At 43.4% G+C, this 27,795-nt stretch overlaps 1 protein-coding gene across 13 annotated transcripts in view; it reads left to right on the top strand.

Moving 5' to 3' along the window:
- Positions 1–27,259, top strand: part of cpeb3 (cytoplasmic polyadenylation element binding protein 3) — a 40,883-nt gene extending 13,624 nt beyond the window's left edge. For 10 of the 13 annotated variants that reach the window (XM_020098415.2, XM_020098446.2, XM_069539165.1 and 7 more), the window contains 8 exons: positions 5,403–5,459; positions 8,862–8,885; positions 11,359–11,526; positions 13,043–13,132; positions 21,721–21,839; positions 22,329–22,443; positions 22,969–23,150; positions 25,262–27,259. In XM_020098415.2, coding sequence (XP_019953974.2) covers positions 5,403–5,459; positions 8,862–8,885; positions 11,359–11,526; positions 13,043–13,132; positions 21,721–21,839; positions 22,329–22,443; positions 22,969–23,150; positions 25,262–25,489 — 983 coding nt within the window. In that variant the 3' untranslated portion in view covers positions 25,490–27,259. The remainder of the gene's footprint in view (positions 1–5,402; positions 5,460–8,861; positions 8,886–11,358; positions 11,527–13,042; positions 13,133–21,720; positions 21,840–22,328; positions 22,444–22,968; positions 23,151–25,261) is intronic. The other 3 variants (XM_069539164.1, XM_069539160.1, XM_069539158.1) reach the window with 1 other exon arrangement.
- Positions 27,260–27,795: the final 536 nt, after the last annotated feature.

The raw sequence follows: 27,795 nt of genomic DNA, 5'->3' as shown, positions 1-27,795 counted from the left end.
TTTGAATGTGTCCCACCCACATCCATCCCATCACAGACATTTCTCACATACTTCTCATTGTGACCATAATAGTTGTTTTTCTCTGAGACTTTTATGTGTGTGTGTGTGTGTGTGTGTGTGTGTGTGTTCTCTCGAGAGAGAAACACTGCTCTTGAGATCCTCTCAAATTTTTTAAGAGCTCTTTACTCGGCGAGGGGAGACAGGGCCGCAGGGATGTCTAAACAATTGCCATTTCTGCGTAAGGTGTCCGAACTGGGTCAGCTGAGCTCACGTGTGGAGAGTGAGGCACCCCCATACTAACACACACATAAGAGATTCTCCCCTCAGCCTGGAAAAACACCACCAGTTTGACAACAGCCGCCATCGCTGCTCCTGCACAGAGTATTGTCTCACACACACACACACACACACACACCCATACACAAGCACTGAACACGCACAAATTGTTTCTGACATATAAATCAACTGTGACATTCCATGCTAAACACACCTAACACACTTGTTTCAGGCTGTCACTCATTCTTGACCATGACAAAGACGACACAATAGATGTGAAGCCGCATTCACACAAACAGACACACACACACACACACAGACAGACACACACACACACACACACACACACACACACACACACACACACACATGCTCATAAGTGCTCATAAGTGTTAATGAGTCCCTGTGAAAGCTGCATGTGAATCTGACCCCACCGACCGTGTCTCTCTGAAAACACATGCACATCAGCTGGTCTGACTCACATGACCTTACTCATGCGTCGGTTACAATTTGCATCGTGTCTCTAGCATTTACAAAACTGAACTTCAGTTCGTTTAATGTCACTTACATCTTACAGAAGAGCTGCAATGTGACTATTTTCTCTGTTTTGCCAAGAGACACAGAGAGAAAAGGCTAGTTTGGCTTTGTCTGAAAGTCAAAGAAAATCTGTTGACCAGCTCTTGTAAAGCTTACAAATAAACACAATATATTCCTAATAAGTGACAAAGTGCAGACAGGAGACTGCTTTCAATCTTTAAATCCAACTCTCAACGCAAAGTTAATTAGAGTGTTTCCCTAAAATGTCCTATTGTACATTTTATCAAAATGAGGACATGTTTATTATATCTCAACTTACAAAATCCAAATTAAATCAGCTTAGAAAAGCTCGACCTGAAGAGCCTGCACCTTAAAAATTGCTGTAAAAATTCAAACATTTTTTAAAATCACGAGCCGACTGAATGATGAACAAACTTTTTCAGTACAGTGACTCCACCTGACATTTGTTTTTGAACAATGCGAGCCACTTTAGCTTTACACAAGCAGTTAACATTGATTTTGTTGTGTCGCGAGAGAGGTTGGTTGTTTCCTGCTATGTGTTGGTTAATAGTCAGTGTGAAGTATAATATTATTGTAAATGATAGTAGGGGCCAGCTTTAACTGCGTGGTCAGTAGTGGAGGGGGACGGCAAATACTGGTGCTGTTTGACTTTGTGTGTTTGTTGACAGGAGCAGTGGTCAGTGGATAAGAGTTGACACACAACGTTTTTTATCAGGAGGAAAACAAGAGTTGCATGTGCAGAGCAGGTCAGATGAGTGACGCAGTGATTAGGCAAGGTGCTGCGATGAATCATAGGCTTGGGTGTTTAAGTTTTCTTGAGAGTTTTGCACATATTCTGCCTGGACTTTGCTCTGTCCTTCTCTACTTTAGGTAAAGTTGTGGTTTAAAGGTCACCGGGAAGGTTCAGGTTGAGGATAAAGGTTATAAGATAAATATTTGAAAAATACACCACCAACACGTCATCCTTAAAGGTCCAGTGTGTTGAATTTTGTGACATTTAGTGGTGAAGTTGCAATTTGCAGCTGAATACCCCTCATACTCCCCTTCCAAACATTAAGGAGAATGTGGTAGTCTTCATAAAGTATTTAAAAATAAAGGGCCCATTTTAGGGTAAAGAATACAACAATTAATACAATATAGATTATCACACATCAGTGAAAACATCACTAGGACTATTTTATATTCAATTTCTGCCAATAGATCCCTTTCACCCAAAACATACACACTGAACCTTTAACTGATCTCATTGGTTTAGAAGAGGAAGTCTATGTAAACTTTTGTCTTTAGGTTCAGAGAGGGGTCGTGCGGTGTAACTCGAGGTCAAAGGTCAGTATTTGGTTAGGCTGATGTTTGGCTGGCAAGTTGGACTTAACCCCTTCACTTTTCAAACCGCGTAGCAAACAACACTTGAGATTATCTCCACCACAGAGGGATGCCCCCTGTACTTTAAACAGCTGGTAATGACTGCATAGAGATAAGATGATGTGTTTGTAGGTTGTGTTAACGGTTAAATAGCACCTTGCTTCCAGTAATCTACACTGTCAGTGTGTCAGAGTGTTGTGTTTTGTTATGGCGGAAAATCCATGACTCCTGCAAGCATGACTGCATTAATCCAGTGCAGGCAACAAAACAAGTCCCGGCTTGTTTTGTCTATTAAAATCTTGTTTTGTGCAGATGTCACAAACCATGAAAGTGTTACTATCATTGCCAAGTTGTGCATCAGCCTTAACTGGATTGTGAAAATCCTCAATTATTGTATGAAAAGGTGCTTAATAGTTTTATGATTACTGCTTTTATGAAACATTAAATGGCATTGTGAGGTTGTGGGGATTTGCTTTGAGATATATGCCTTAACTGTTACATGCTGTGACTTGATTGCTAAAGGAACCTTTGCCCTGTCTTAATCAACTCCCCAAGGGTTGTTGGGTTCAGCTCGAGCTGGTTTGAAGAGTAGGAAGCAAGGCATTCTGGCAGAGAGACACACTAAACACTGGGTATTCTCACAGAATCATCCATCCCTCTCAATCTTTCCATCTGTTGAACGTGTGCAGACCACATGCACATCGCCGGGTATTGTCATGACTCTTACCCCTCTCTGCTAATGTTGTGTTGGTAATTAAAGGTTTCTTTGGCAGTCAGCAAAAACACAGCTTTTGGGCACCCTGCTGCAGCCGAGGTGTTTTTTTCCATCACAGTTGACATTTCCACACTTTGCTGTTGCTACACCCACTCCCCTCTCATAACTCCTGCTGCAGCTTTCTACTAGAGGTGTTATTGGGGGCTTAAATATGTGCTATAATGTGGACCAGAAGGAGCAAAACATGACCAAAGCAGAAGATCTCCAGGTGGGATCCAGTCAGAGGAGATCAGCCACGTGGAATCTAGTGAAAATTTAACCACATTGGAACTTGAGGCTCAGCATTCGTGTTGCCTTGAGTAGTTTTGACAGTCACTCCATGTAGAGCAAAGGTCAAAAAACCTATTTTCCTCAGATTCCTCAAAACCTTTGCACCCTAGACAGGACCACATGGCTTGTCCACCGTGATGACCATGATAGATCTGATATGGTATATAGTGTTGTTGATCAGTGCCAGTGACTCAGCAGTTACTTCATCTGATGATGAGCTTCTTGGCTCTTTCCTCCATTGCTGATAATAGACTGTGTACTTAGGTTTTTAAAAAGTTATCCTCAAGCCAAAAATATTATCTATAATGCAGTATTATTATGAATATTTGTATCTTTTACTTTTGTGGATAGCAGTTGATGAAAGACATAAATGTCTTGTCACTGTCCTGTTTGCAGTTTTTTGCACAGATGCAGGGAAGGTGCTGTTGGATCCGTGCCTAAGAAATGATATGGCTTGTTTCCCGAGTGGTTTCGCTTCTGTGCCACCATCATGGGGAGGTTGAGAATAGCTCATGCTCTCGATGAGGAAATGTCACCAGAACAGCAGTGGCAGCAGCAGCAACTCAGGGGCCCCTCAGGCCCTGCCACTCAACTCCTAGGGGAAGCAGATGGCACATGCCCAGAGCTATTTTAAGGGCTCGGGAGGGCAACTGTCCCCCTCTGTCACCTAAAATGACTAATGTCGATGAAAAGGAAAGCACAGACCACAGTGTTTGTTGCAACTTTTGCCCTATGATCAGCAGTCACGGCTTTAGTCATGTACTGTATGTGTTTAATGGATTGTACTAGTACCCAGTATGCAACCTTTTCTTTCTGACCTAAAAAAAAAAGCCGTGGGTTGAGGTCAAAGTGCACAATCAGCTTTAGAAATGGAAGGGATTCTCTTTCAAGGAAAGTTTATTCAGTGAGACATTTGGTCTTAATCCCCTTAATTGTGTTGGAGGACTAAAAAATAGACCACCCACATATTTACCAATACATGACTGTTCATGTGTCCCATGGATCTATTGACTCTTTGACAGGACATGACACAGGGCATTTCCTCCCTTTGCATCCAATCTTGGCAAAATAGTTTTTGCATCATGCTCATAAATTGTCACTAGCCCATATGTCCATAAATCACACAAGCCAGGTGTTCATATAAATGTCTACACAAATGTCTGAGCTAATCACACTCCCACTCCCCGAGCACTACTGTTGTCTTGATTCTGATTGGTTGAGAGGAGTGTGGAAATTCACATCTGTGGAGCTGCAGTGCCGCAACCCCCTTCTGTCCCTGCTATCTGTCTTCTGTGGGCAAATTTTGGAACATTTGACATGTCCTTATGATTTGCACCATAGCGGCTTGTAACATAAAGCCCGTTGGTCTCTCAAAGTCCATGTAGCATATGGGGGAAAATTATACAAGCAGTAAAGCAAGAGATCCTCTCCAGTCGTCTCCCCTAGCCTTTACACCCTGGTGTTAACACTAAAGTGATGCCCTGTGCAAGTGCAGCTCATTTAACTGTCCAGCTTAAATGACTCCCTGTAGGCTGCTTGTCTGCTGTGTGTTGAGAGTAAATAGCTTCTAAAGGTGGATTTTGACAGGGGGACCTAATTTTAAGTGGTTAGGAGATAAAGGGTGTGCCTCTGCGGCTGCCACTGCTAACGATGTTGACACTGAGACGGCAAAATTGTGTCTTAAACCAGGTAGTATATTTTTGCCTCAGCTTCGGTATATTTTTCTTGTTGTTGTCTGTACAAGAACGATGGGGACAGAGATAACCATGACTTCCATTTAGACATCCCACACCATTCCTCTCTCAGCGAAAGCACCCGCATATGGGTCCTTGTATCATATGCTCAATTTAGCAGAATGTACACTGTTAGATTCCTATCCATAGTTGCCTTTGTTTGTGTGGACATGTCTGTGTAGGAGCACATATGTAACAATAAAGCAATGTGTGTTTCCACCTCGCCTTTCACATCTATAATCTGTGGTTATGTTCTCTGCCACTGTATCATGTTTAGTCACGTCATTAAACATTTCATTGAATGGGCATTTGCTTACCGCCGACAGTAGAATGGAAGGTTAAATGATTATCTGTCAACAGGCTGGCTTTTATCAGTGCTGTCCATGTTTTCCCTCTTTTGTAAAAATCTTGTTTTTTTTCTTTGACAGGACGTATGGGACTCAACTTTCATCATCCTGGAGCCGACCACATAATGCCGTTGAACAGTAAGTCACATTTCACTGCAGAGACCCATCATGTTCCTAGAATTCAATGGAATTGTTTCCGTTCTGCTGATAAATGCATTGTAGCTGCGTTTTGTCCTCTGTGTTTTGAAAGAACTAAAGAATGGGAAGTATTTTGTGGCATGTTCCCATGAAAGGATATGGCCGCCCCAACTACACAGCCCGATGTCAACGTACACGAAGCACACCTGCCTACCCTTAGCTAAGGCCTGGATTCCCTGACACCATAAACCTAGGACAGTCCTCTAAGCGCTGGCAGTTGACCTGTGAATAGCTCTTCCAAAAATACATCAACATGTAAGACTATATTCCTCCCAGTGTCCCACCAGCTGGAAGATGACCAGCATTGACAGGAGACGAGACTTTATCAGGTCTTCGTCCAGTATGCTGCTACATAGATGCCACAAAGTTTTCCAGACTTGGCTCTGCCCTGCCTGAGTGATCTTTATTTGTCTTTAGATGGGGTCAGGGATATAAGTTCTTCAGGGCTTGATTTCTTCTAGTTGAGGGAGTCATGTTTGCCTTGTCCAAACCTCAGCAAATATCAAAGCTGTCTTGACCGACTGGTGATCAAATCACTTCTGCAAACCCCTAGCTTCCTCTCCAGATATGTTCAGTTGGCATACAGGGATACAGACGGGTGAAGGCAGAGGAAGCAGTTTCCTAATGTCACATCTCGACAACACTGATGCTTCTCATTCTGTTCTTTTCATCATTTGTATCCTCTGAGAATGTGTCTCGGATTGATGTTAAACTGTTGTGTCATGGGATTACGCTCAGGCAAGCACAGATCTGCCCAGATCTTCTAAGTCTGTCAGACCTGGCTCACACTGTTGTAGCTGTGATGTGTGTAGACAGGGAAGCTTCAGTTTCAACTTTTAAAAGTAGCTTTTCTCCCTCATTTCAACCCATTAGCTCCGAGGCTTCTTGCTGTGAGAACCTGTAAGGCCTCTTCTGTCTATGGATAGCACTTGAAGTGAAGAAGAGAGGGTGGAGAGTAATCAGCATAGGTCGTCTATCCAGATTTCTTAGTGATGTTCACTTGACAGCTTAGTAGATGCGTCTGAGGCTTTGAAGCCGCACAGAGCAGGAGACATCAAACTCCTCATGCCCAGAGGAATCACCCAGTTTTCTTTAAAACATTTTCTCTCTTGCAGACATTACACAGTTTGAAGTTGGCACCTATTCCTAACCCTCACTTTTCTCCTTCCGCTCTCCCTGATGGTTTGTGTTGCATCTCGTTGAGGGATCTGACAATTTCCCAGCAAAACGGTGCCTTCATTTTGCCCTGGTTGCTAGGTGACTTTGTTTCTGCCAAGACTAGACGGTGAGAGTGCAAAGCTGCAGAGACTGCCCAGGCTTTTTTTGGGGGGGGATTGGAGAGCCAGATCTTTTTAATGAAAACATAGCAAGGGAGAAGAGCCTCTGAGACAATGTATTCCCTGAGAGGAGCCAGAGGGCCAAGTCACACAATGGGGTGCTCACAACGCAAAGGCCCATATTGCTTTTTGAGGCCACGAGTCTGCTTTGTGACTTATGAGTTTAGAGCTGCAGGAGGATCTGTTCTGTGTACTGTGTAACCCCTCCTGCTGTTTGTTGGAATTTGCACCGTCTTAAGCCACATTTTGCCTCCTCTGTGGTTTGCATTCACTGCACAGCGAGATTCCAATTGAGCTTGTTTGTGAGAACATTTCAGAGATTAAGGAAACACTGAAACACATTTCTGAGACAATATGGGTTTTTCTCCACATAAAAGTTGAGCTTTATTGAGTGCAATAGTTTATTTTTGAACTTGGAAGAGCTATTGTTGTAAAAACTTTTTACCAAAGTTTATTTGGCGGCTTTTTCCAAAGCCTCTGAATGCATATCATAGTCTCAACAGATGCTAAATTTTCAGTGGTTGTGTGGGGGAATACAGAAAGATGCGATTGGAAATAATTGATCTCTTTTTTTACAAATCTCATCTTAGTATCCACCTTTAGCTTCGTCCTGAGCTTTGAAGTAAATCACCTGGTGTTTCTCAGGGAATTGCATTTACATAATAATTGAAAGGTGGTTATATATGATAATTTTTGTCATGTGATTATAGCTTAAGTAGTAATTGTATGACATTAAATGTATGTAGTTTTGAGAGTCTATACTCAATGTTAAGCTTTTGGTATTTCTAAATGGATGTAATTTGGTCAGTTATGATGGAAACAGTTTAATATTTATTACATGACCGTAACGATCTCTGTCCACTTAGTAGATTTTTACAAAGGATTAAATCATATCGCACAGTCTTAATCAGCTGATGGAGTTTCCTCAGTTTTCATGGAGATATTCAAGTTATCATATAACATCGGTATAGATTTATATTTTAACATTTCTGGGGCACGCCCCATGTTGATCGAAAGTGCTCAGTTGCCATGGACCTTGAGTCACGTGACAACAGTTAGTTATATGTGTGAGAGGAGACATTTGAACCTTTGTAAAAAGCCAGTAGGTTGACGCTGAGGACACAGAGTTCATGTTTTTTCTCCAAATGAACCCCATGAACCCTGCAGTCTAAAACGTATGAGAAAAGTGCACAGCCGACACAATTCAAATCCACAGTTGTTATCTTACAGTTTTTGTAGATTTCGTATTAGTCAGTGCAGTGAAATGAGCATTAAAAAGAAGGACGAGATAAGACTAGAACATGTGACTGATTAGATATACGTGATGATCACAGTGCTGTACTTTTGCCTTGCAGTAGATTCAGACCAGTGCAGACATTATAGCCGGCTCTCCACCCCACCCCCCTCCACCCTGCATGTTATCCTCCCCGCTCAGAGCCCCGAGGCTGCCAGCCACCTCCATATTCTCCCTTTATCCTGTGGGAAGTTTCCACTCGCAGCTGGCCTGCCAAACCTGAACCGAGAGCCACTTTTTAAATATTTCACCAAGGCCATGATAATGACTAACCTGCTCTACATCCAGTCCTGTTTGCAGTCAGCTTTATGGCCTCATTTGTGAATATTCACAGAAGATAAGCACGAACGCGAGCCATCGATGGTTCATTAAGCTGAGATGACGATCTCCGGCTATGGGGCGTTGCATTATGCTGCTAAATATCTCAGCCATCTCTGTGGCTAAACCCAACCGCCTCTGCCGCATCTGCTTCCATCCGTTGCCAAGGCAGGTGCAGCAGGTGCAATAATCTCCCTCCTCCTGTTGCCGAAGCTTAGGTGTAGCCATATGTGGTCTGACTGTTGCCCTAGAGATGTTTCTGGTTTTGGTTTATTGCCTCAAAACCCATGTCTCTGTATTTCTTTCCTGCCCCAACCCTCTCTCCCCCCCTCTCTCCCTCTCTCTCCCTCCTTGTGTCTCTCTCCCTCCCTCCCCGACTATGCTGACAAGCAGCCCGGAGCTATGGCCGTAGAAGAGGTAACGTTTTCTCTGGGGTTCTGCTTGCCATGCTGACCGTGTCTCTCTCCCTCCCTCTCTCTGAAGGGGGGCCGTAGTGTGGTGTCACTATCTGCTTTTCATCTGTGCTGTAATTGAATGAAATCATATTAATTTTGACACGCTGTTTTCCATGATGTGCATTCAATCAAGATGGGGCAAGGGTCCACCAAATTTGAATCTTGTTTTGCTTGATGGTGAGAGGGGAAAATTTTTTCTTTTTTCTCTGTTCTGAGTCAGTGTTCTACCTCTGATACTAACACGACCAGTGGTGCAAATGAAGGGACGTTGTAATTCCTAAAAACACAAAGACATCTGATCAGATCGCAGTATATGGCGCAACATGGATACACTCCCTTTTCTTTCATTGTCAACTGCATGATTGTGAATCTGCCGCCAAATCCAGCGCTAAATCTTTGGAAATGTTGTAGCATGTTTGGTGGAGAGTTTCCAAATTTAACTTTGGGGATTTTCATGAAGGAGGACGCTGACTCAGAAGTGAATCATCATCTGGATACTGGAGGCGCTTCCAACGTGGCTCATCTCTGATTTGATGTGCTGCTTTAATAATATTTTTTTTCTTCAGCGAGGGGGAAGGGTTGCCATGTGACATTTGTACATTCACTGGAATATCAGGCTGGGGTTATTATGTTTAAACTGTAATATGGTGGAGATGGCAAAGTGCAGTGAATAATTTCTGGATCAAAGTCCTTTCAATAAAGAGTGTCCATGAGGTGCTGACATGAACACACAGAGAAAAAGTGCAGGATTTCTTTACTATGTGAAATTAAAAAATCTCCAAACCGCTGAAGTGAGGGAGTTAATGTGGTCGTAGTGAATAGAACATACGTGTTCCATTTGAAGCAACACCAAAATGAGAAAACACTCTAAAACCAGAGTATCACTCAGTAGAGCAACAGTCCTCACCTCAAGTGACCCCATTGTCCAGATCCAAACCAAAATTTAATAGGTTCTTTCCTAGCCCATGTCTCCTCCTTCCACCAAGTTTCATGGAAATCTATTCAGTAGTTTTTGCATTATATGGCTGAAAATACAAACCAACAACCCAACGGGTACAGGGGTGAAAATATAATCTCCTTGGCCTTGGTTCTTTTCTTCTCTTCATTCAAGAGAGTGAACTTTTAGTTTGAGAGCAGGACTTACTGATTTCACCTATCCAAGATTATGTAGTGCTTCCACTCAAAACCTTGCACTTGCACTCAAATAGCCCCTGCTTAGATTTGCTCTGCTGGTGCTTGAGCTCTGTGCTTGCGCTTCTGTGAGCATATGAAACCTCTGCAACAAGTCTGCCAATATTCCTCATTTGTATTAGTTGGGGACATTTGACAGATGTGTTGCACCATAAAAATCCAAATCCAAATCTGAGTACAAGCGCGAGCTCGACTGAGCAAATCCAGGCACAAGCAGGGGCTATTTGAGTGCGAGCCATGCAAGTACAGGGTTTTGAGTGAGAGCTTTATAAAATCTGAACATGGAATCAATAGGCTCGCTCTCAAACTTAAAGACCATCTGAAACTGAAACCTTCAATAAAGATGAAAGAAAAAAAACGATGTGATAATGCGAAGACATTGGCCCACCCTGTGGGAAGGGTAGTTGGTTGGACTTCCACAGCCTTGATGTGTCCGACTGGGGGAGAACACATAACCATTTTCATTACTGGCTGATCAACTGTCTCTTCATTCTCATTATGTGCTGCAGTTCAGCATGTTTCCCTCAGGTCAGGATCACTGTTAATGTTATGATGATTAGGAGCGGGAGCAAGTTCCCAAGACGGCGTTTTGATGTCATGATTATAATTTGATATATGCAGCGGTTAAATGCATGTGCACACCCGCACGTTACACACACATGTGATTGTGGAACATCTGATTCCAAAAAATGGGCATTAATTCACTTCTTTAACAACACTGTCCATTGTTTTGGGAAGGGTTTCCACAATAACTTATTTTTGAATTCAGTGTTCATGGATGTCACTTTTTCTTGAATTCTAATAGAACATAATAATTTTGCTTGTGTAATTCCTGTCTTTTAAAAATGATAAATATTTAGTTGACATTGTGGCCTTTATTCAAAATCACAGAAGAATTGTATTGATAATTTTATCACATCATTGAGACACATTGATGATATAATCTGATCATTATATAACTGTAGCTTTTTACTATATCCTTATATAATGAGAGTCAGAATGGATGTTTTTAGGTTGAAGAACCATCAAAAACAAAGAATGATGGTGACCTCATCATCCAAACTGATTCTGTTTGTATGATTGTTTCCAGATGTGATTAATTCACTCTTACCTCTCACACTCCTCCCTCTTTACCTCTCACTCTTGCACCTCTCTGTCCTCCCCTGTCCTCCCCTGTCCTCCCTCCTTGTCTTCCCTCCTTGTCTTCCCTGCGTCCTTCTCTTTCTCTCGTCTTCCCCTACCAGGTCGTTCTTGCCTTTTCCCCTTTGAAGATGGTTTCCTCGATGACGGCCACGGTGACCCCTCCTTGACCCCGGGCCTGAACTCGCCGACCCGCTGTCAGAACGGAGAGCGGATGGAGCGCTACTCCAGAAAGGTCTTTGTTGGAGGACTTCCACCTGACATAGATGAAGGTAAACAAAAATGATTTACACGTCAAGGAAGGATTTGACTCCTTCCACAAAGTCAAACTGAAACTCACTGTACTCTACATACACAGCTGGAAGCCTCTCAGTACAGTCTTTGTCTTTGGCTGTTTTCCATTAACAGTTACACACACATATTTGAGGCTGGCTTTAGGGCACCTTGACACTCCTTGTTAAAGATAACACATTTATTTAGCCACAATGAAAATTGGTTTAAAGGCCTGGGTTTGATGTACAGTTTGGAAGTTTTACAGCAACGTCTCCAAACCAAAGAACACTTTGATGAAAGAGTAGTTTGAAAAATAGGAAACATTCTTATTAGTTTTCTTGCAGAGAGTTTCCAGAGCATAGTATAATACAAAGACAGGAAACGAGGAAACTGCCCTCAGCAAAGAAATAGTGAGGCACATCACCCCCTGTGAAGCCACATGTCATTTCTGTGGTGTTATGGTTTTGTATTGACTAAAACAGGACGGAATGTTACCGTCAAACATTAGTTACGAGGAAACACGCATGCAAAAGCCACAACACGAATGCAAAAGCCACAGTAGATGGCGATAGAGGGATTGATCTTTACATCAAAGTCTCAGCAAGAAATTAAATGTGTGAGTGTAATTTTAGTGGCATCTTGTTCAGCACTCAGTAGAGCACATATCTGTGCCAAGGTCCAACAGTCCCCTTATGAAACCACATTTAAATTCACGAGATCTGTATTTTTATTTGGATCTGCACCATATTGCACAAACGCATAAATATAAGTCCCCTCCCCAATGTCGCAATGTTAAAGAAAGTGAAAGAAATTCCTGGATCTGTCCCCTGATACAGTTCTGCACCCGATCTTAATGGGCTACTTAATGGGCTCTTCCTTGACCCGTACCACATCCTTCCACCAGGTTTTGTCGTAATCGGTGCAATAGTTTTTGTGTAATGGTGCAAACTTACAAACACCAATGACAACATAACTTCTTTGCACAGAGATAAATATGTAATTTGTTGACCAGATCAGAACCGAAGATTCACTGTCATCCCTTCTTTCATATACAGTATATTTAAAAGATTCTTAACATATGCAGATTTTTAATTCACCTTTAATGGCCTGGTCTAAAGTCTGTGTCCAGATCCGTTATATATATATATATATCCTGTAATTGTTTCCCGGAGCTCAGGAGCATGTGAGAACGTTAATATGGGATGTTTACGGTACATATGAGCCTACAGCGTTGAACAAGCTCATGTAACACGGAGCGGATGCACAGTTTGTGCCCTGAGCTGGCTTAAAAATTCATGAGTTTCCACGGCACGAGTCGGCCCAGTGCAGAATGGAGGTGTTTGGCCTGTGCTCCTGTTTAACGCAGTGGCTATTACTGCAGCAGAAACATGGTGAAAAATAGAAAGTGTGGCTCTAGAGTCCCTCAGATGCATATTGCATGGACAGCCAGGGATGGTGTCTCATCATGTCATGAACATAACACTCAAGCCCCCTTTCTTCTGTTTCCTTTAACAGATGAAATCACCAACAGTTTCCGTCGCTATGGGCACCTGGTGGTCGACTGGCCCCACAAAGCTGAAAGCAAATCCTACTTCCCACCTAAAGGTAGGAAAGTTTCTCAGAGCATAATCTGTGTTTTCACGTTAGATCAAAGTCTACACCAATAAATATCACCTCGGGTGTGTCGCCGTCTCTCAGTTTTGCAAAGAATCGTGTTTCCAAAAATGCATGGCTCCTGCTGGGGAAGCATGAAGGTGTGTGTTTATGTGAGCAGACCCCTGCAGTCATCTCTCAGAAATGCGCATATCATGTATAAATGATTCTATATCTCGCCACCATGAGCTCTGACCCAGTAAGTGTTTGTTTGAATAAAGTAAGGGGTGTGAAAGTTCTCTGTTTTTCTGTGCGGCCTCTCTGGTGTCAGTTGTGGGCAGCTGATCAGAGTAGCACCCCTCTTTTCCAACATCCCTCCCTCTGGCCCAGGAGCTGCCATGTGTCAAATTAGGGAAGCTATTAAAGACGTCCTGGAAATAACTGACATTCCGTAGACGAATGGTAATATGCCGCATCTGGAGACCTGCGAAATTCTCTGCCAGCTTCTCCTCCATTCTCATTTTTCAACATCGCCCCCCCCCCCCTTTTTTTTTTAGCTCGGGAGGATTATTTTGAATAAGCTTGGCTCTGCTAATATCCGAGCCGGGAGGAAAAATGCAGCATCCTTTTAGGGGAATGATTGAGCTTACGGCAGCTGGAGGATGCCGCCATGTAAGGGGAGGAGACGTGGGACTAAAGATTTGTGTAGAATTCATCTCTATTTCAAACTCCCCTCTCCTAAAACTCAAAGGGAAACTAATCAAATATCCTGTTAATATCAAACTCCAGAATCAGCTTCAGGGTTGAGAGCAAGTCGATACCTACGTGTGTGGGAACATTTTCTACTGTTGCACGGACTGTGTGACTGTGTAATGGCTGATTTACTAAAGTGGGATTCGCATCAAGAGGTCATTGACCCCTCCTGGTGTTAAACGTTCTTCCAAGCTTGACCGAATGGAAGAGAGCTGTCACTTTCCTTCCTGCTTCACATTTAACTGCAGGCAGTGTGTGTGTGTGTGTGTGTGTGTGTCTGGACAGCTATGAATGTGCTTTGGTTCAGGGATGACTCATATCGTGGCTCAGTTTAACTTCAGGGAGCGGGTAAGACTCATTTGGTGCATGGAAAGGACTTGCAGCTTAGCGAGGGAGCAGGAACAAGCTGTGTTCTTTGTCAGTGACTGACCAGTGACTCCGTCGGCACATTATCTGACATTTTGAGATGTTTAGCAAATGCAATTAATAAAACAATAACAACAGCATAATATCACAATTGTATATCAACCTCCTGTGGCCATACCCTAAATATCAGCATCAGCCAATAAAAGATGCATTTAGTTTGACAGCTGCTATTATTTTCTCATCAGTTTTATCTATTTCAGCATTTGCTTATAATCTTCACATGTCTTTGATGCAAGAGATTAACAACGTTGTCTCGAAGTAAACAAATTGTGAGTTTTTGCATGAACTCGAGGGACTTTCTGGAAGGTATGGGAAAGTGTTTTGTGTTTCGTCCCGCACCACAGTCATTTTGTACAGTCCCAACACAAAATACATTTTGCCTTCACTGTCCCCTAACGCTCTCGATACATTCCAGTGGTCTGTTGTAGGTTTGAAGTTAGCAGAGTTGCTCCCTTCTCTGGACCTAAGTCTTTTGTTTCCCAGTCTAGATTGATGCTGCAGTATGTAACCCATGATGTATGTTCTTCAACACTCTGCACTGTCGCTCATTTCATGTTAGGACATTAAAGCTGCATTCATCAATATTTTTATATCAACAATGGTCAGATTAATCAAATGCATTTGCAGAAAGAGGTCAAATTGTTACAAAAACTCAAATTTGTAGTTCTCTTCAGTTCTGTTGCAGACTTTAGCTTGTTGCTTTGATCTCGGGAACCACATCTTTACTGGTTTGGTTTATTTCCAACACTTTCTTCAACCTCTTTTCCAGTCAAAGCGAGCAGCTGTTTGCAACAACCACTGTACACTGTGTACTCAAGTTGGTGGAGAACAAAACAGATCTTCAAAGATCTTTCATTTATCCTGTCTCCAGAAACACTGCTCCAAATGAATCTCCTGAGGTGTAGAGGATATTTGTTATATCACCTTTGTGAGAAAATAAAGATGATGTTGTGTTCAGGATCATGTTGCAATGATCTAATGATTTATATGAGAATTGTCATAAAATAAATACGATAAGACTAATAATAAGAAATGTTTGGGAGCTATTTCTTTCTGTGACTGAGAATAGGAAGAGGGGGAGGCCATGTTGTGAGTGCCGGGAGCTATAAACTGCTACAAATGCTAATGCTCACGTCACACTGCAATGACAGTGTGTCACACTTGTTTGAAGGTTTCGAAAGGTCACAGCTGAGGTTTGCTATTGACTGATATTGATCGCCTTTTTTATAATATCCTAGGACAAAATGTACCTTTAAAACATTAAAGGTCCATGTTTTTCATCTTTTCCATTTGATATGAATGTGGCAGCAAAGACGTGCTACAGTGACGACAGTTACACTTTGGCTGTGTCCGAAATCACCCACTCATTCACTACCCCCTACTTCACTATAGAAGTTTATATAGTGAGCTCATCAGAAAAAGAAAAGACACCACTCAATGTGGGCCAGTGGAAAATCTCATAATACATTTTAAATGTTTATTTGATTCTTACTATTAATACCTTTTAGGTGAAAACCACTTGGAACAGCCATGTTTAAATGTAGAAATAAACTTGTTTGCTGCAGTTTGTTCTGTGATTTGCTGTTCTCCTCTTATTACATATTTTTCCACACAGATTTGCTGGTCATTAAAAAACAAACTACGCCATCGGAAATATTAGGAACATTCTCTAAAACCAACTTTTTTTTTTTTAAATCCTGCCAAATATAAACTGTCTGTCTTTATCCTCACGATAATTCAGATATTTTTTCTATGACAAAGAAGTAGATTTGCCAGAGTGAGAAGGCTGAGTTGTGCTTCCCTTCTCCCCTCTTGTTTGTGTGCCTGTCAACGCAGCAAGCCCAATGCATGATGGTATATATTGCTCAGTTTGTGACCACAGGTTGTACCCTACTTTTCATGATGCACTGTGAGATACAGTGAGTCCACTATATACAGTTTCAAAGTTAAGCTGAACATTCGCCCAGCACTACAAAATGGCTAATTGACAACATAGTGGACTATGTAGTGATTAGTGACTGTTTTTCTCAGGCCTCATTTTATCTTTTCGCCCTCTCGCTAGTATTAAATCCACCGAGTGACTTCTTCAAATTGAGTTGATTAGCGAAGCTTGGTTTCACCCCGCCTCTCCTCCATAACGGTCTACTCTCAAATTGTTCCAAAGCCTCAGGGTCTGCATTTGTTTATGGGAGAGCAGATGTTTGTGTCTCCCTTCCTATCTGTCCTGCCAAGCCCTCCTCCTCTTCTTCTCCTCCTCCTCCGTCTCTCCTCGTGGTGGAAGCTGCAGTCAGCAGTTGGTCTGTTCACATTTTGTGGCAGAGTTACAGCCCCGCTGCACATTTCATTTTCCCTCTCTCATGGGATATATATCGTCTACATGGGGGTTTGGCTTCATCCGTGCTTTCACGGAAAACTGCCTCCAGACTTTTGGAGCAGAGTTAGGTGTGTGCGTTTTAGTGCTTTCACACATTCGCTCCAACTCTGAAGTTTTCTAAACTTTAACTGTAGGAGGTGTGAACGCAAATGTCTGAATCCGTTTGAGCAGACAGAAAACGGATTTTACCCTGGCAGCCATGTCTCATAGCAGAACGTGACTTTGCAAAATCTGGTTAACAACATCTACTGAGCTCATTAATTCATGTGTCATATTTCATTTCATTTGCACAAAAACGTTTTACAGAGGATTCTGTCTGGGGCTAGTATTTTGTGAGTTAGATAAATCAATCAAACCTGATTTCAGACCTGTCAGGCATTTCAAATGCAATTCAATGTGTCTTTACAGGTGATTGGAAAATGAACTGAAACATTCAGATTGAGAGACTAATGCGTAACAAAGCAATCAATAATAGAAAAGACAACAGTAAAAAAAGTTAAGATAATAAAAGAAAGTTAAAAATGAACAATAAAACAACAAACTAAATATGAAGCATATAATGAATTATACAAAGAGAGTATAAGGTCAATAAATAAATAGTAATATAGTCAAATAAATGATGATCGACACTAAAATTGTTATAAAACTAAATAGAATAAGATAAATATTAATCATAAATATAATATATATAATATAAATAATAAAACCATAAAATCATCAAATGAAGCTCTACATAACTAAATAGATGGTTTATTAGTTAATATTTAAAAATATTAACCTGAAAGAAATGAGTAGATAGATACCACCGGTGTGTGTGTGAATTTGATACTAAAGCTAAAGCCATGACCCAGGTCAGGTTAGTTTGGTACTGACCTTCAGCCAAGAAATACTCCAGCTCATAAAAACCTCCTGGTAAAACCACAACATTATTTTTTTCCGTTTCAGTTTGTTCAAATTAAATTTACAAGTAAGTTTATGAGTGTTAATTAGTGAGATTTAGAGGTGCCGCAGATTTTCTTACTCTTTGGACACAACAATACTTTCACCCCCACCCTTCCCTCCAGTCTTTGTAAATGTACAGACGTGAGAATTATCTTTAATTATTCCATTAATACCTGTCTCCTGTTTACCGTAAAGCCTATAGCCTGATACTATTTTTAGGTTGCACTTCTGTGGTTGTGTGGGAGCACTTAGTGAGTTAATGTCTGTTTTTACAGTAATTGTCATCAGGTTGCTGTTGAGGTAACTGTTTCTCTCCCCATGAGTCAGACTGCTGGCCTCCGTTGCAGGAAAGACTTCTGTCATCAGTTTGTCTGGGCAACCCACGACGGCACTCTGCCTATCGTTGGTCTGTAAACATGGCTGTGCACGCTGGAAAAATCATGCAGATGTATGTATTCTCTCCCTCCCAGGACAGTGCTGGGAGCTCAGCTGCAAAACCCCATAAATCTCAGACACAAGCCACTGCAGATCCGCGTTCTCCTCCCATGGCATAAGCCTCTGCAGTGCGCAAGGCAGATGGAAAAAAGGACAGATCGCCAGCAGCATTCAGACTAAATATCAGAGCGTTAATGTGGCACAGTGCCCATGGAATCTGGTACAGTCGGCTGTAATGGAGGGCTTCTGGCAAAGCTGCATTTTCATGAAAAGCTTTGCCATGATGTTTGGATTGTTGATCACGAGCACACACTGTCTCGATCTCAACTTTATTACTGTAGAAGCTAAGAGTGACATTTTAGAGTAAAGTCCTCATCTCGATGATATATAGATATATATTTTTGTGATATTTTATTAAGCACAGAAGATTACCTGGGATCTTGAAAAGCACACAATTATAAAGTGGAGCAGGAAACTTGATGGATCTTCTTTTAGGTTAAATTGTGCAGAAGACATCGACAAAGATATTAAGAGAGGTTCTGGTGATAAGGGGCCGATGATGGTGTCAATGTGCTTTAATCAAAAACACGTGATTCCGTTGAGCGATTTCTACGTTAGATTCCTCCTCCTGCATGCTGCGCCACCCCTCACCTGAACGCTCCGTAGATTTATTTGTTTTCAGCGTCTGAGCAGTGAATCTGCTGCTGAATTCTTCACGTAAGAAGGCAAACTGGAGAAAGTCCAGAACCAATTGGCTCAGGAGTTCATGTCTGAAAATGGCTTACTTATATAAATCAGACCTGTATAGGATGATTACTATGCGGACACCCCTACAGGGGTCTGCATCATTGTAAAGCTCTTTTTTTCTTCCATAAATAAAACTGGTATCCCCCTGGTGGTCTTCTTGTGTGCAGTTTGCATGTTCTCCCCATGTCCATGTGGGTTTTCTCCAGCTTCCTATCACAGTCCAAAGACATGAAGCTTAGATTGAGGGACTCTAAACTCAGTCCGTAGGTGTTTATGTGCCTGTCAATGGTTGTCTGTCTGTGTATGTTGTCCCTGTGATATGCTGGTGTACCCCGTCCACTGCGACCCTTGAAGTGTTGTAGCCAATGTGTGGATGGATGGTGTTTTGAATGATGTAATGGAAGCCATCACAACACTATCTCGGCCCTGTCAGTGTGAAATTGAGTGTGGTGGTTGTCATTCTCACTCTCCAGACCTGTTGCAGTGGTTTTGTAACTTAAGCTTTATAACTTGGTTACAGTAGCAGCTTTGCCTTCATATCCCCCCTCACTCCTCCTGCTCCCTCATCCCCTCACATGCCTCTCTGTTTGTATGGCAGTCATTCATTCATGCCCTCTTTCCCTTCCTTTTCTCACTCCCCCTCCCACACTTCCCATGTGTGTCTCTCTCTTCTCCCCCTCCTTCTCTCTCTCTCTCTCTCCCTCTCTCCTGCCCTGGGTCATGGAACTCGTTGTTCCCTCTCTCAGACTGTACGAGCTGCTGGCTAGCGCTGCCTTTCCACGTTGTTTGTTTTTGTGTGTGTGTGTGTGTGTGTGTGTGCCCGTGTGTGTGTGCATGCAAGACTGCAGTTTTTTTCTCTAAGGGGGATGTCAGTACTAAACCACATGATTTCTCCCAGTGACAAACCCTCTTTATGTAACCCAGCAACACAGAGTCTGGGGTCTTATGTCGTGTGATGACGAGGCACGTGGACAAACACGACGAAGGCTCTGTGTCGACCAATTACAAAAGGACAGAGATTAGTTGTTGACTTGCAGCTGCTGATTGCCGTTAGTTTTGCAGTGTGAACATTTAGTTTTTCCTGCGATGGTATAGAGTTTGTCCTCCCAGAAAAAATTCAAGATTCTACAGGGCTCATTACAGGAACCGCTAAAAACTTTGAATTAGCCAGAGCCTCTGTGGTTACTTGTCTTCCCATTATATGCATTATGTCACTGTGAATGATGTGTTGATCCAAATCCCATAGGCTCATGTTTATTTCCAGATGGGTACGACCCCTCCAGTTCAGACAGATTTCAATCCATCCTGGGACAGATTGGACCAATCACAACCATTTATCTAAAATGGGGCGGGTTTGATTGACAGAGGAGAGTCCCTGGAGTGTTATCGATCACTAGAATGTTCCTCAGTCACTCCGCCAAGGCTCAACTTAAATTCAGTCAAGCTGCACCAAATTTCACACACTCACTGAATATGCCCAATTCTCTTCTTTTAACTAAAGAGGGAGGGATATTAATACCAGGTCTGAACTGGGCCCGTGGCACATTCACACCTGTACTCAACCCTCCATTGTCCAAGCCGTCCATGAATGGCAGGTTTGAGCAGAGCCATTGTGATGGGGGTTATGTCACATGCACCAAAACACACGTCACACACTCTCGCAGAGACAAAAGCCGTCTGTCGGGGCAGCAGCTTCGCGAACCTCAATGAGGACACACGCCTGCTTAGGCACCTGCCTTTTTCCACCTGCCTTTTTCCACCTCTTGATGTTCGCTGCCCTTTCTTTCTCATCCTGCTTTTATTCCCCACCTCCGCATTCCCCCCCCTCCCTCTACAGCAGCATACACCTGCACCCTTCCTCCCAACATGAACGTTTCACTCATGCCTTTGTTGAATCTGTGTTCAACAATCAGTGTGTGTGGATTTGAGGTTGTGTGTGCACAAGGGTGATACTGAGAGACGGCTTCTCAAGAGGCACTGGAACACATGGCTTTTGTAGTGTTCCCAAGAGACGCTGCAAATGGAGAGTTTAGAGTTGGAGACTCTGTGTGTGTGTGCGTGTGTGTGTGTGTGTGCGCACTTGTGCATATCTACCGATCCCACTTGCTGTGCTCAGACAGCAGCTCATATTCCCCTGACTCATGGGTGCCACAGGTGGCGCTGGGCTCCTGCGAACATAATCAGAGTAAGACAGTAATAATTTACAACCCATTCACAGGCGACTGTGTTCACTTGCTTTTTGTATTGCATTTATATTCAGGTTTATCTCTGGGCCGACTAAAAGTCCATTTGGGCTCTCTGCTTGTTTTTTCCTCTTTTCTCCGCGTGCAGTGCTCATTTTTGATCAGACTATAAATCACATCCCTGTTGCTCGCCGACCCCGCAGCGCTGAGTGATGGATGTAACTATTGAGTTGGTTCTCTGTCTGTCCCAAAACGCCTCAATAGCTCTGACCTTGGATAAGGCCTCCTCTCTCGATGATTAATAATTCAATAGTACAGAGTGACTTTTTTTGCATTACAAAAACATCACCAAACTCTCTCCATGTGACCCACCTTTCTGGGAAGATCTGCAGTGTGTCAGGCTGATCAATTTTGCATGGTTGCTTTAGGAGTGGGCGGGGCACTCTTAGCCATTTAATCTGCAGCAGCGCAAGCAGTAAGGGGCAGCGGGTGCAGAGCAGCTTATGGAGGCAGGCGTGGCAAAATGAGGACAGAAGAACAGACCACAAGGACAAAGTATGAGTTACAAGGAAAAAAGAATAAGGCTTAGTCATCGTATTGTGACTTGTACAATGTAGAAACTGCAAATATAGATTAACTCTAAATTGTCATAGTCACAAGGTTGTGACTTGAAGTACAGCATGTGTAGTTTCTGAACATCTGCTTTTTTATTTTAAACTGTGTCTCCTCTTCTTTTGCAGGCTACGCCTTCCTGCTGTTCCAGGAAGAGACCTCGGTTCAGGCCTTAATTGACGCCTGCATCGAGGAGGATGGCAAACTGTACCTGTGTGTGTCCAGTCCCACCATCAAAGACAAACCGGTGAGTGGCAGAACATGAAATGAAAGTCGGTGTATATTTGGACATCTGTCCTAAAATGCATTTCTTTTTAGGAGCATCATTTTTTTTGCTAAAATCTAATCGTGAAGAAATATTTGGAGATAAAAGTACGAGACAAGTTATGGATTTCTTTCTGTTTGATTTTTTTAGGATGACTTTATATATCACACCTTTCTAGTCATAGCTGTCAGGGGCAATTTGGGGTCCAGCACCTAGGCCACACATTCTTCTAAATTACTGCATTAAATTCCTGGAGCGTGTCAAGGGACTTTCGGGGCCCCGGGCAAAAGGGACCTGGGGGGCCCAACATCGAACCCATGATACCACACCTCATCATTCCTATCTCAGTGTAAATTCCCACCACCATCAGGCACATCACATACAGTCATTCTACTCTTCAACCAAACATTACGAAGCTTTTGGCAGAAAACTAACAACCCCTTATTTTCCTCCCATTTCTTTTATATGCAGGTCCAGATCCGTCCCTGGAACCTGAGCGACAGTGACTTTGTCATGGATGGCTCTCAGCCTCTGGACCCCCGCAAGACCATCTTTGTGGGAGGAGTGCCACGGCCCCTGCGTGCAGGTAACTGACTAATATGAATGGAATATCTTCCGTTTCTTATACCCCAAAAGCCTCTAAATTGTATTCATAACATTGACTGGCATTGAGCACAGAGGCTGGAGGCTGTAATGAAAAGTTCTCCCTGAGAGAAAGCAATCCTCTACTTGGGTTTCCAGGACATGAGCCAAATGGTCGTCATGTTAAGAATTCATGGTGTAATGGAAGGCTCTGTCTTTCTGTTCGAAAGACAAACATCGCTGGCTTGTGTGCAATGTGACCCCCAACTAATTATACCAGCAGACTGAGACTGCTGCTCTTATGAATAGTGCAATAGGGTAGATTTTGACATCAGTTAATAACCGTGTCGATCACTAAAGTAAAACCTTTTCTGTGTTTTTTTTAAAGACACTGAAGGCTTTTCAATTCGAGAACAAAAGCAAGAGCAAAACACTCTTTAACTCACAAAAACTCCTGAGAGGAGTGAGGACTGGCTGCAGCACTAATCATCTCTCCCCCTCTCGTCTTCTCTTCCCTCGCTCTCCTCAGTGGAGCTGGCTATGATCATGGACCGGCTGTACGGCGGCGTCTGCTACGCCGGCATCGACACCGACCCGGAGCTGAAATACCCGAAGGGAGCCGGCCGCGTCGCCTTCTCCAATCAGCAGAGCTACATCGCTGCCATCAGCGCTCGCTTCGTTCAGCTGCAGCACAATGACATCGACAAAAGGGTGAGCGGGTTCACCTCATTCACAACATCCTCCCTCTGACAGAAAGCAGGGTCCCCACCACAGCTGAGGTTTCCACAGTCATTCCTATGGCATGCATCAGAGCTGAACTCTGCCCGAGCCCTCTCCCATGTATCACAGCTTTCATTATAGCAGTGTTTTCAGCCAACTGCTCGGCGCAGCCTGCAATAACGGAAGGCTGGGCCTGGCTGTGTAATCACCACGGCTTTTGGCTGCGGGACTCCCGACAGATGTTTCAAGTTGCAGACACATAGGGTCGGTTTAATTATAGTAGTTCCCTATGCATGTATAGCCACTCAGGGCTGTGCTGCAGCCTGGTTATTTTAGGCTCGCCGGCCAATTGCAGTGGGACAGATCGTGACCGAGAGAGACTGGTAGTCGGCCAAGAAGTCGAGCCTCTGAAGGGCGGGGCCGTCCACCACACCCGGGCTATCACGAGCTATCTTCAGCGGGGGTTCTTTGTGGGAGTGTCTTTATTATGACTGGAGCTGTGCGGAATACAAATAACACTTGAAGGGTGTGAACAAAGACGTTCCTTCAAAAATGCGTCACAACAAAAACACCGAAACAGCCTGGAGAAGCAGGTAACAGGCAAACAGCAATCCAGTCAGCAACAAACAATATTGTCAAACTGCCTCTTTCCTGCTTTTCCCCTTTATGTACTAATCCACATGCACACACACACATTCACACCTACACAACAATCAAATAATCACACCATGACCCCCCCTCCCCCTTCCGTTGGTCACATTACTGACTTGCACTATAAATAATTCATTAAAAAACTCTTTTTATGATGACAGAATTATCACTTTGAAAGAAACTGAGGAGTCAAACTGAGGAGTCAGACTGAGGAGTCAAACTGAGGAGTCAAACTGAGGAGTCAAACTGAGGAGTCAAACTGAGGAGTCAGACTGAGGAGTCAGACTGGGGCACAGGGGGACGACGTCCTTGAGAATCACTGTGGTTTGACTTCAGAGTTCTGCTGTGGAACAAAGACGCCTGTTGCTGCCACTTTTCCTTCTCATTCTCTCTTTCTGTCATTAATAAGTTCATTAACTGCTAATGGCTCTTGATGATGGCACATAGAAGCTCATCACCCCTGCGTCCTGTCCACTGAGTTGATGTTGGTGTTTAATAGCTTCAGCTCCTGCGTGTCCTCTTCCTCCTCCTCCTCCTCTGCATTTTGCACTGTAGCTGCCTCACACTGTCGGAGGATTCGATAACCTTTCATTTTGTGGCCGCACTATAACAAGGTTAGCGTCCAGCCCTGCCCACTCGTGCACCGAGACGTCTCCATGGAGACGGAGCTCTCATTTCTTGTCTCCTGGCTCAGCGGTCAAACTCATTTCACCGGACGACGGGAGGATACCTGAGGTTTTATTTTAGAAAACTGTCACTACAGAGGAGGATTTAGCTTGGAGAAACGTTCGGGACTAACTGTGAGACCATTGGGTGGAATATCAGTGTTTTTTCAGTCTGCAGCGTCTTGACACGCACATCTGTAGTAACACCGGTTATTTAAGTTGTTGAACTGAGGGCATTATAAGAACTCTGGGTTTTGGGAATAATTTAGTTTGTGTTTGTGTTGTTTGGAGTTTGTGTGTGTTGGTTTTTTCCCAGTTTTTGTTTGCATCATGCTGTCCAGATGGGATGAGTTATTATTTAATTTTCTTCAGTACCAACTGATATTTGCTGTATAGCGTTGTCTATTTCGTTAATATATATTTTTGTACATATTGTTGTGGGACAAAGAGCAAAGAACAGAAGATTTCTGTTCTTATTTTGTATTTTTCAATCATCATTAGCAGGTCAGCTGGCAGCCTCCCATCACAGCATCAGCCCCTTCACTTAACTAGTGTCATATGTTTTTTAGTTGGCTGAGGTGAATTGTTAAAAACAATTTCCAGAATTTTGCTGTTGAGGCTTTCAGGGGGTCTCAAGTGGCAGGAATATTATTGTATTTTGTTCAAGAAGAAGATTGATTTGGAAGGATGATTGTTTTAAGGGAGAATATGAGATTAAAATACTGTTTGTCTTGGTCTGTGTTTGTGGAAGATGAGAAACTAAACTCGTCTGCTTCTCCTCCCCAGGTGGAGGTGAAGCCATACGTCCTGGATGACCAGATGTGCGACGAGTGCCAGGGGGCACGCTGCGGGGGGAAGTTCGCCCCGTTCTTCTGTGCCAACGTCACCTGCCTGCAGTACTACTGTGAGTACTGCTGGGCCAGCATCCACTCGCGAGCCGGCCGAGAGTTTCACAAGCCACTGGTGAAGGAAGGGGGCGACCGTCCTCGACACGTGTCCTTCCGCTGGAGCTGAGGGGGGGTTCATGAGTCAACCCTGCCCCGGTGAACCCACACCTGACCCCTAAAAAAAAAAAAAAGGCCTCCTTCTATCCCACAGCCTGGGACAGTACTGCAACACCCCCTCCCACAATACACAGCCTCATCTACTCCACCCTGCTCCCCACAAACACCTCATGAAAAAAAGGATGCCACCAAACACACGGGACTGTCTTCATGCCTCGCGGCTCTGAACTCATCGCCTGGTGTTCCCCTCTGATGAAGCTTTGTGGGGGAAAAGAAAAGCGAAAGTCTATCAGCGTAGAATTTGCACTTTGGCACAAGATTTCACTAAACACACACACACACATGTTCGACACCTGGCTACTTTCAGTTCCCCGCTCTGTTGACTGGGTGGTGTGGTACGTCCTCTTGGACCCCCCTCCCCTCTTACTGAGACAGAGGTGGGACCGTACAAATATTTTAAAAAAAGTATATATTTTTTGTTTCATATTGATCTATACATATAAATATGAATATATAGATAATTTGAATTTTATGTAACAGGAGCATGCACTTAGTTATATGGCCCCTAGTAAAAGATCATAATTACCAAAGGCAAGTGAAATTAACGCACAGAGAAAAGTAGGTGGCATAAGATGTAGCAAGATTTAACATCTATCCAGTAGTGTGGGCCCGTATCGCCCAGAGTAAAAATAACACGGCTATATTCGCTCTCAATTCTGACTCTGAAAATATTAATACCTCATAACGCGCAATCAGATTTTTGTTTTCAATATCTAGGTCTTTATTTTTATAATAACATTATTTTTTAGTGTTATGTAAATGTAATGCTGCAATAGCTTTGCTGCTAAATCCATGGTATAAACAGATACCATACGTACTTTATTCAGGCAAAGGTTTATTAAACAACAGATCCAGAGAAGCACCGACGAGCTATCCCAGGGGGAGGGGGCGCCCCTGGACGACGATGGCTACCTTTGTGGCGGGGTCGGGGTGGGTCGCCCCTAACTGCATGTTTATCTCAATCAGGTTGCTGCATGCAATACACTTTTCAGTATCATGTCTACTATTCAATTCTGCCCATGTTTGCACAATACACTGTAGGCATACATTCGACTCTGAAACTGGACGGAAACTGGTCAAAGGAATCATGGGAGCTCTGCGTCGACGGTCAGGCTGACGGGCCTCACCGCGGCGCAGCCAGAGCTGATAGTTCCTGCACAAACAGGAGGTGCACACATCCAGACAGCGAGGAGGGGAAAATACTTTTAATAATCACAAATCAAATTAAATGTAGGATTACCATTTAAAACTGTCTATGATAGGTGAAGTACTTTTTGCAGTGATTGTTGATATAATTGTGCAATTTTTTATACAGTATGTAGTTAGGTCTGAGTATGCCTAGAACTGTGATTCGCTTTAACTGTCGTTAATGTCCGACATAGAAGTCCTGTGAAACTTCATAACTAGTGTATGCACACGTGCAGTATATATGTTCTGTTGTACGTACACACACACACACACACACACACACACACACACACACACTTACACCAGGATACACAGAAGCCTCTCAACACACGAACACACACACAAACACAAGGACGGCTATACGCACACAAACAGGCCTACAAACACCGAGTCTGATCTGAAGAGAAGACGCAACAATGTGAGCTTAAACTGAGAACTGAGGGTTTTTTGGTTTATTTGTTTGTTGGTTTGTTCCACCGTTGACAAAAAAAGAAATAATGCACGTTTACGTCCCACAATGCAACCAAAGAGCTTACACGTTCGACTTTTTACAGACCGCCTGACAACACACGGGGCGAACAGCCGCCTGCTCGCCGACGACGCAGTCGATTTTAGACCAGGGCAGACGGGGACAGGTGGGAGGGAGGTGGGAGGTGGGGGTGAGGTTAGAGGACGAAACGTGGACGCTACTGGAGACTTGAGGTTGATACACGGAGCTCTGCACATGCTCTCACTACATGAGGGGCGGGGTGGGATTGGGCGGGGGTTGTCATTGCCAGAATGTGCAGATATGCGAGCTGGGAGTGGTCGGGCAGGGCGGGGCGGGGTGTTGTGGGTGGGGTTTACCATATTTATCCAGATTTTTTTGTTTGTTTCCTGCAAAGCTTGAAGTAATGGACCTGCTTAAAAAATGGTGGACATATATAAAATATATATATTTTTTGTTTTTATCAAAAAAGGGTATGGTGCGCAGTTTGAACAGGACGGCGTGGGAGGGTGGGGAAGGGGTGGTTATGAATCATGATATAGAAACTTAAGTATTGGCTGCTGGAGGCCAGGCGGCTCTGG

The sequence above is a fragment of the Paralichthys olivaceus genome, chromosome 14 (genome assembly GCF_024713975.1).
Source record: "Paralichthys olivaceus isolate ysfri-2021 chromosome 14, ASM2471397v2, whole genome shotgun sequence".
In the NCBI taxonomy this organism is placed as follows: Eukaryota; Metazoa; Chordata; class Actinopteri; order Pleuronectiformes; family Paralichthyidae; genus Paralichthys; species Paralichthys olivaceus.
The sequence above is the reverse complement of the archived record's forward strand: the minus strand, read 5'-3'. Positions and strand labels throughout refer to the sequence as shown.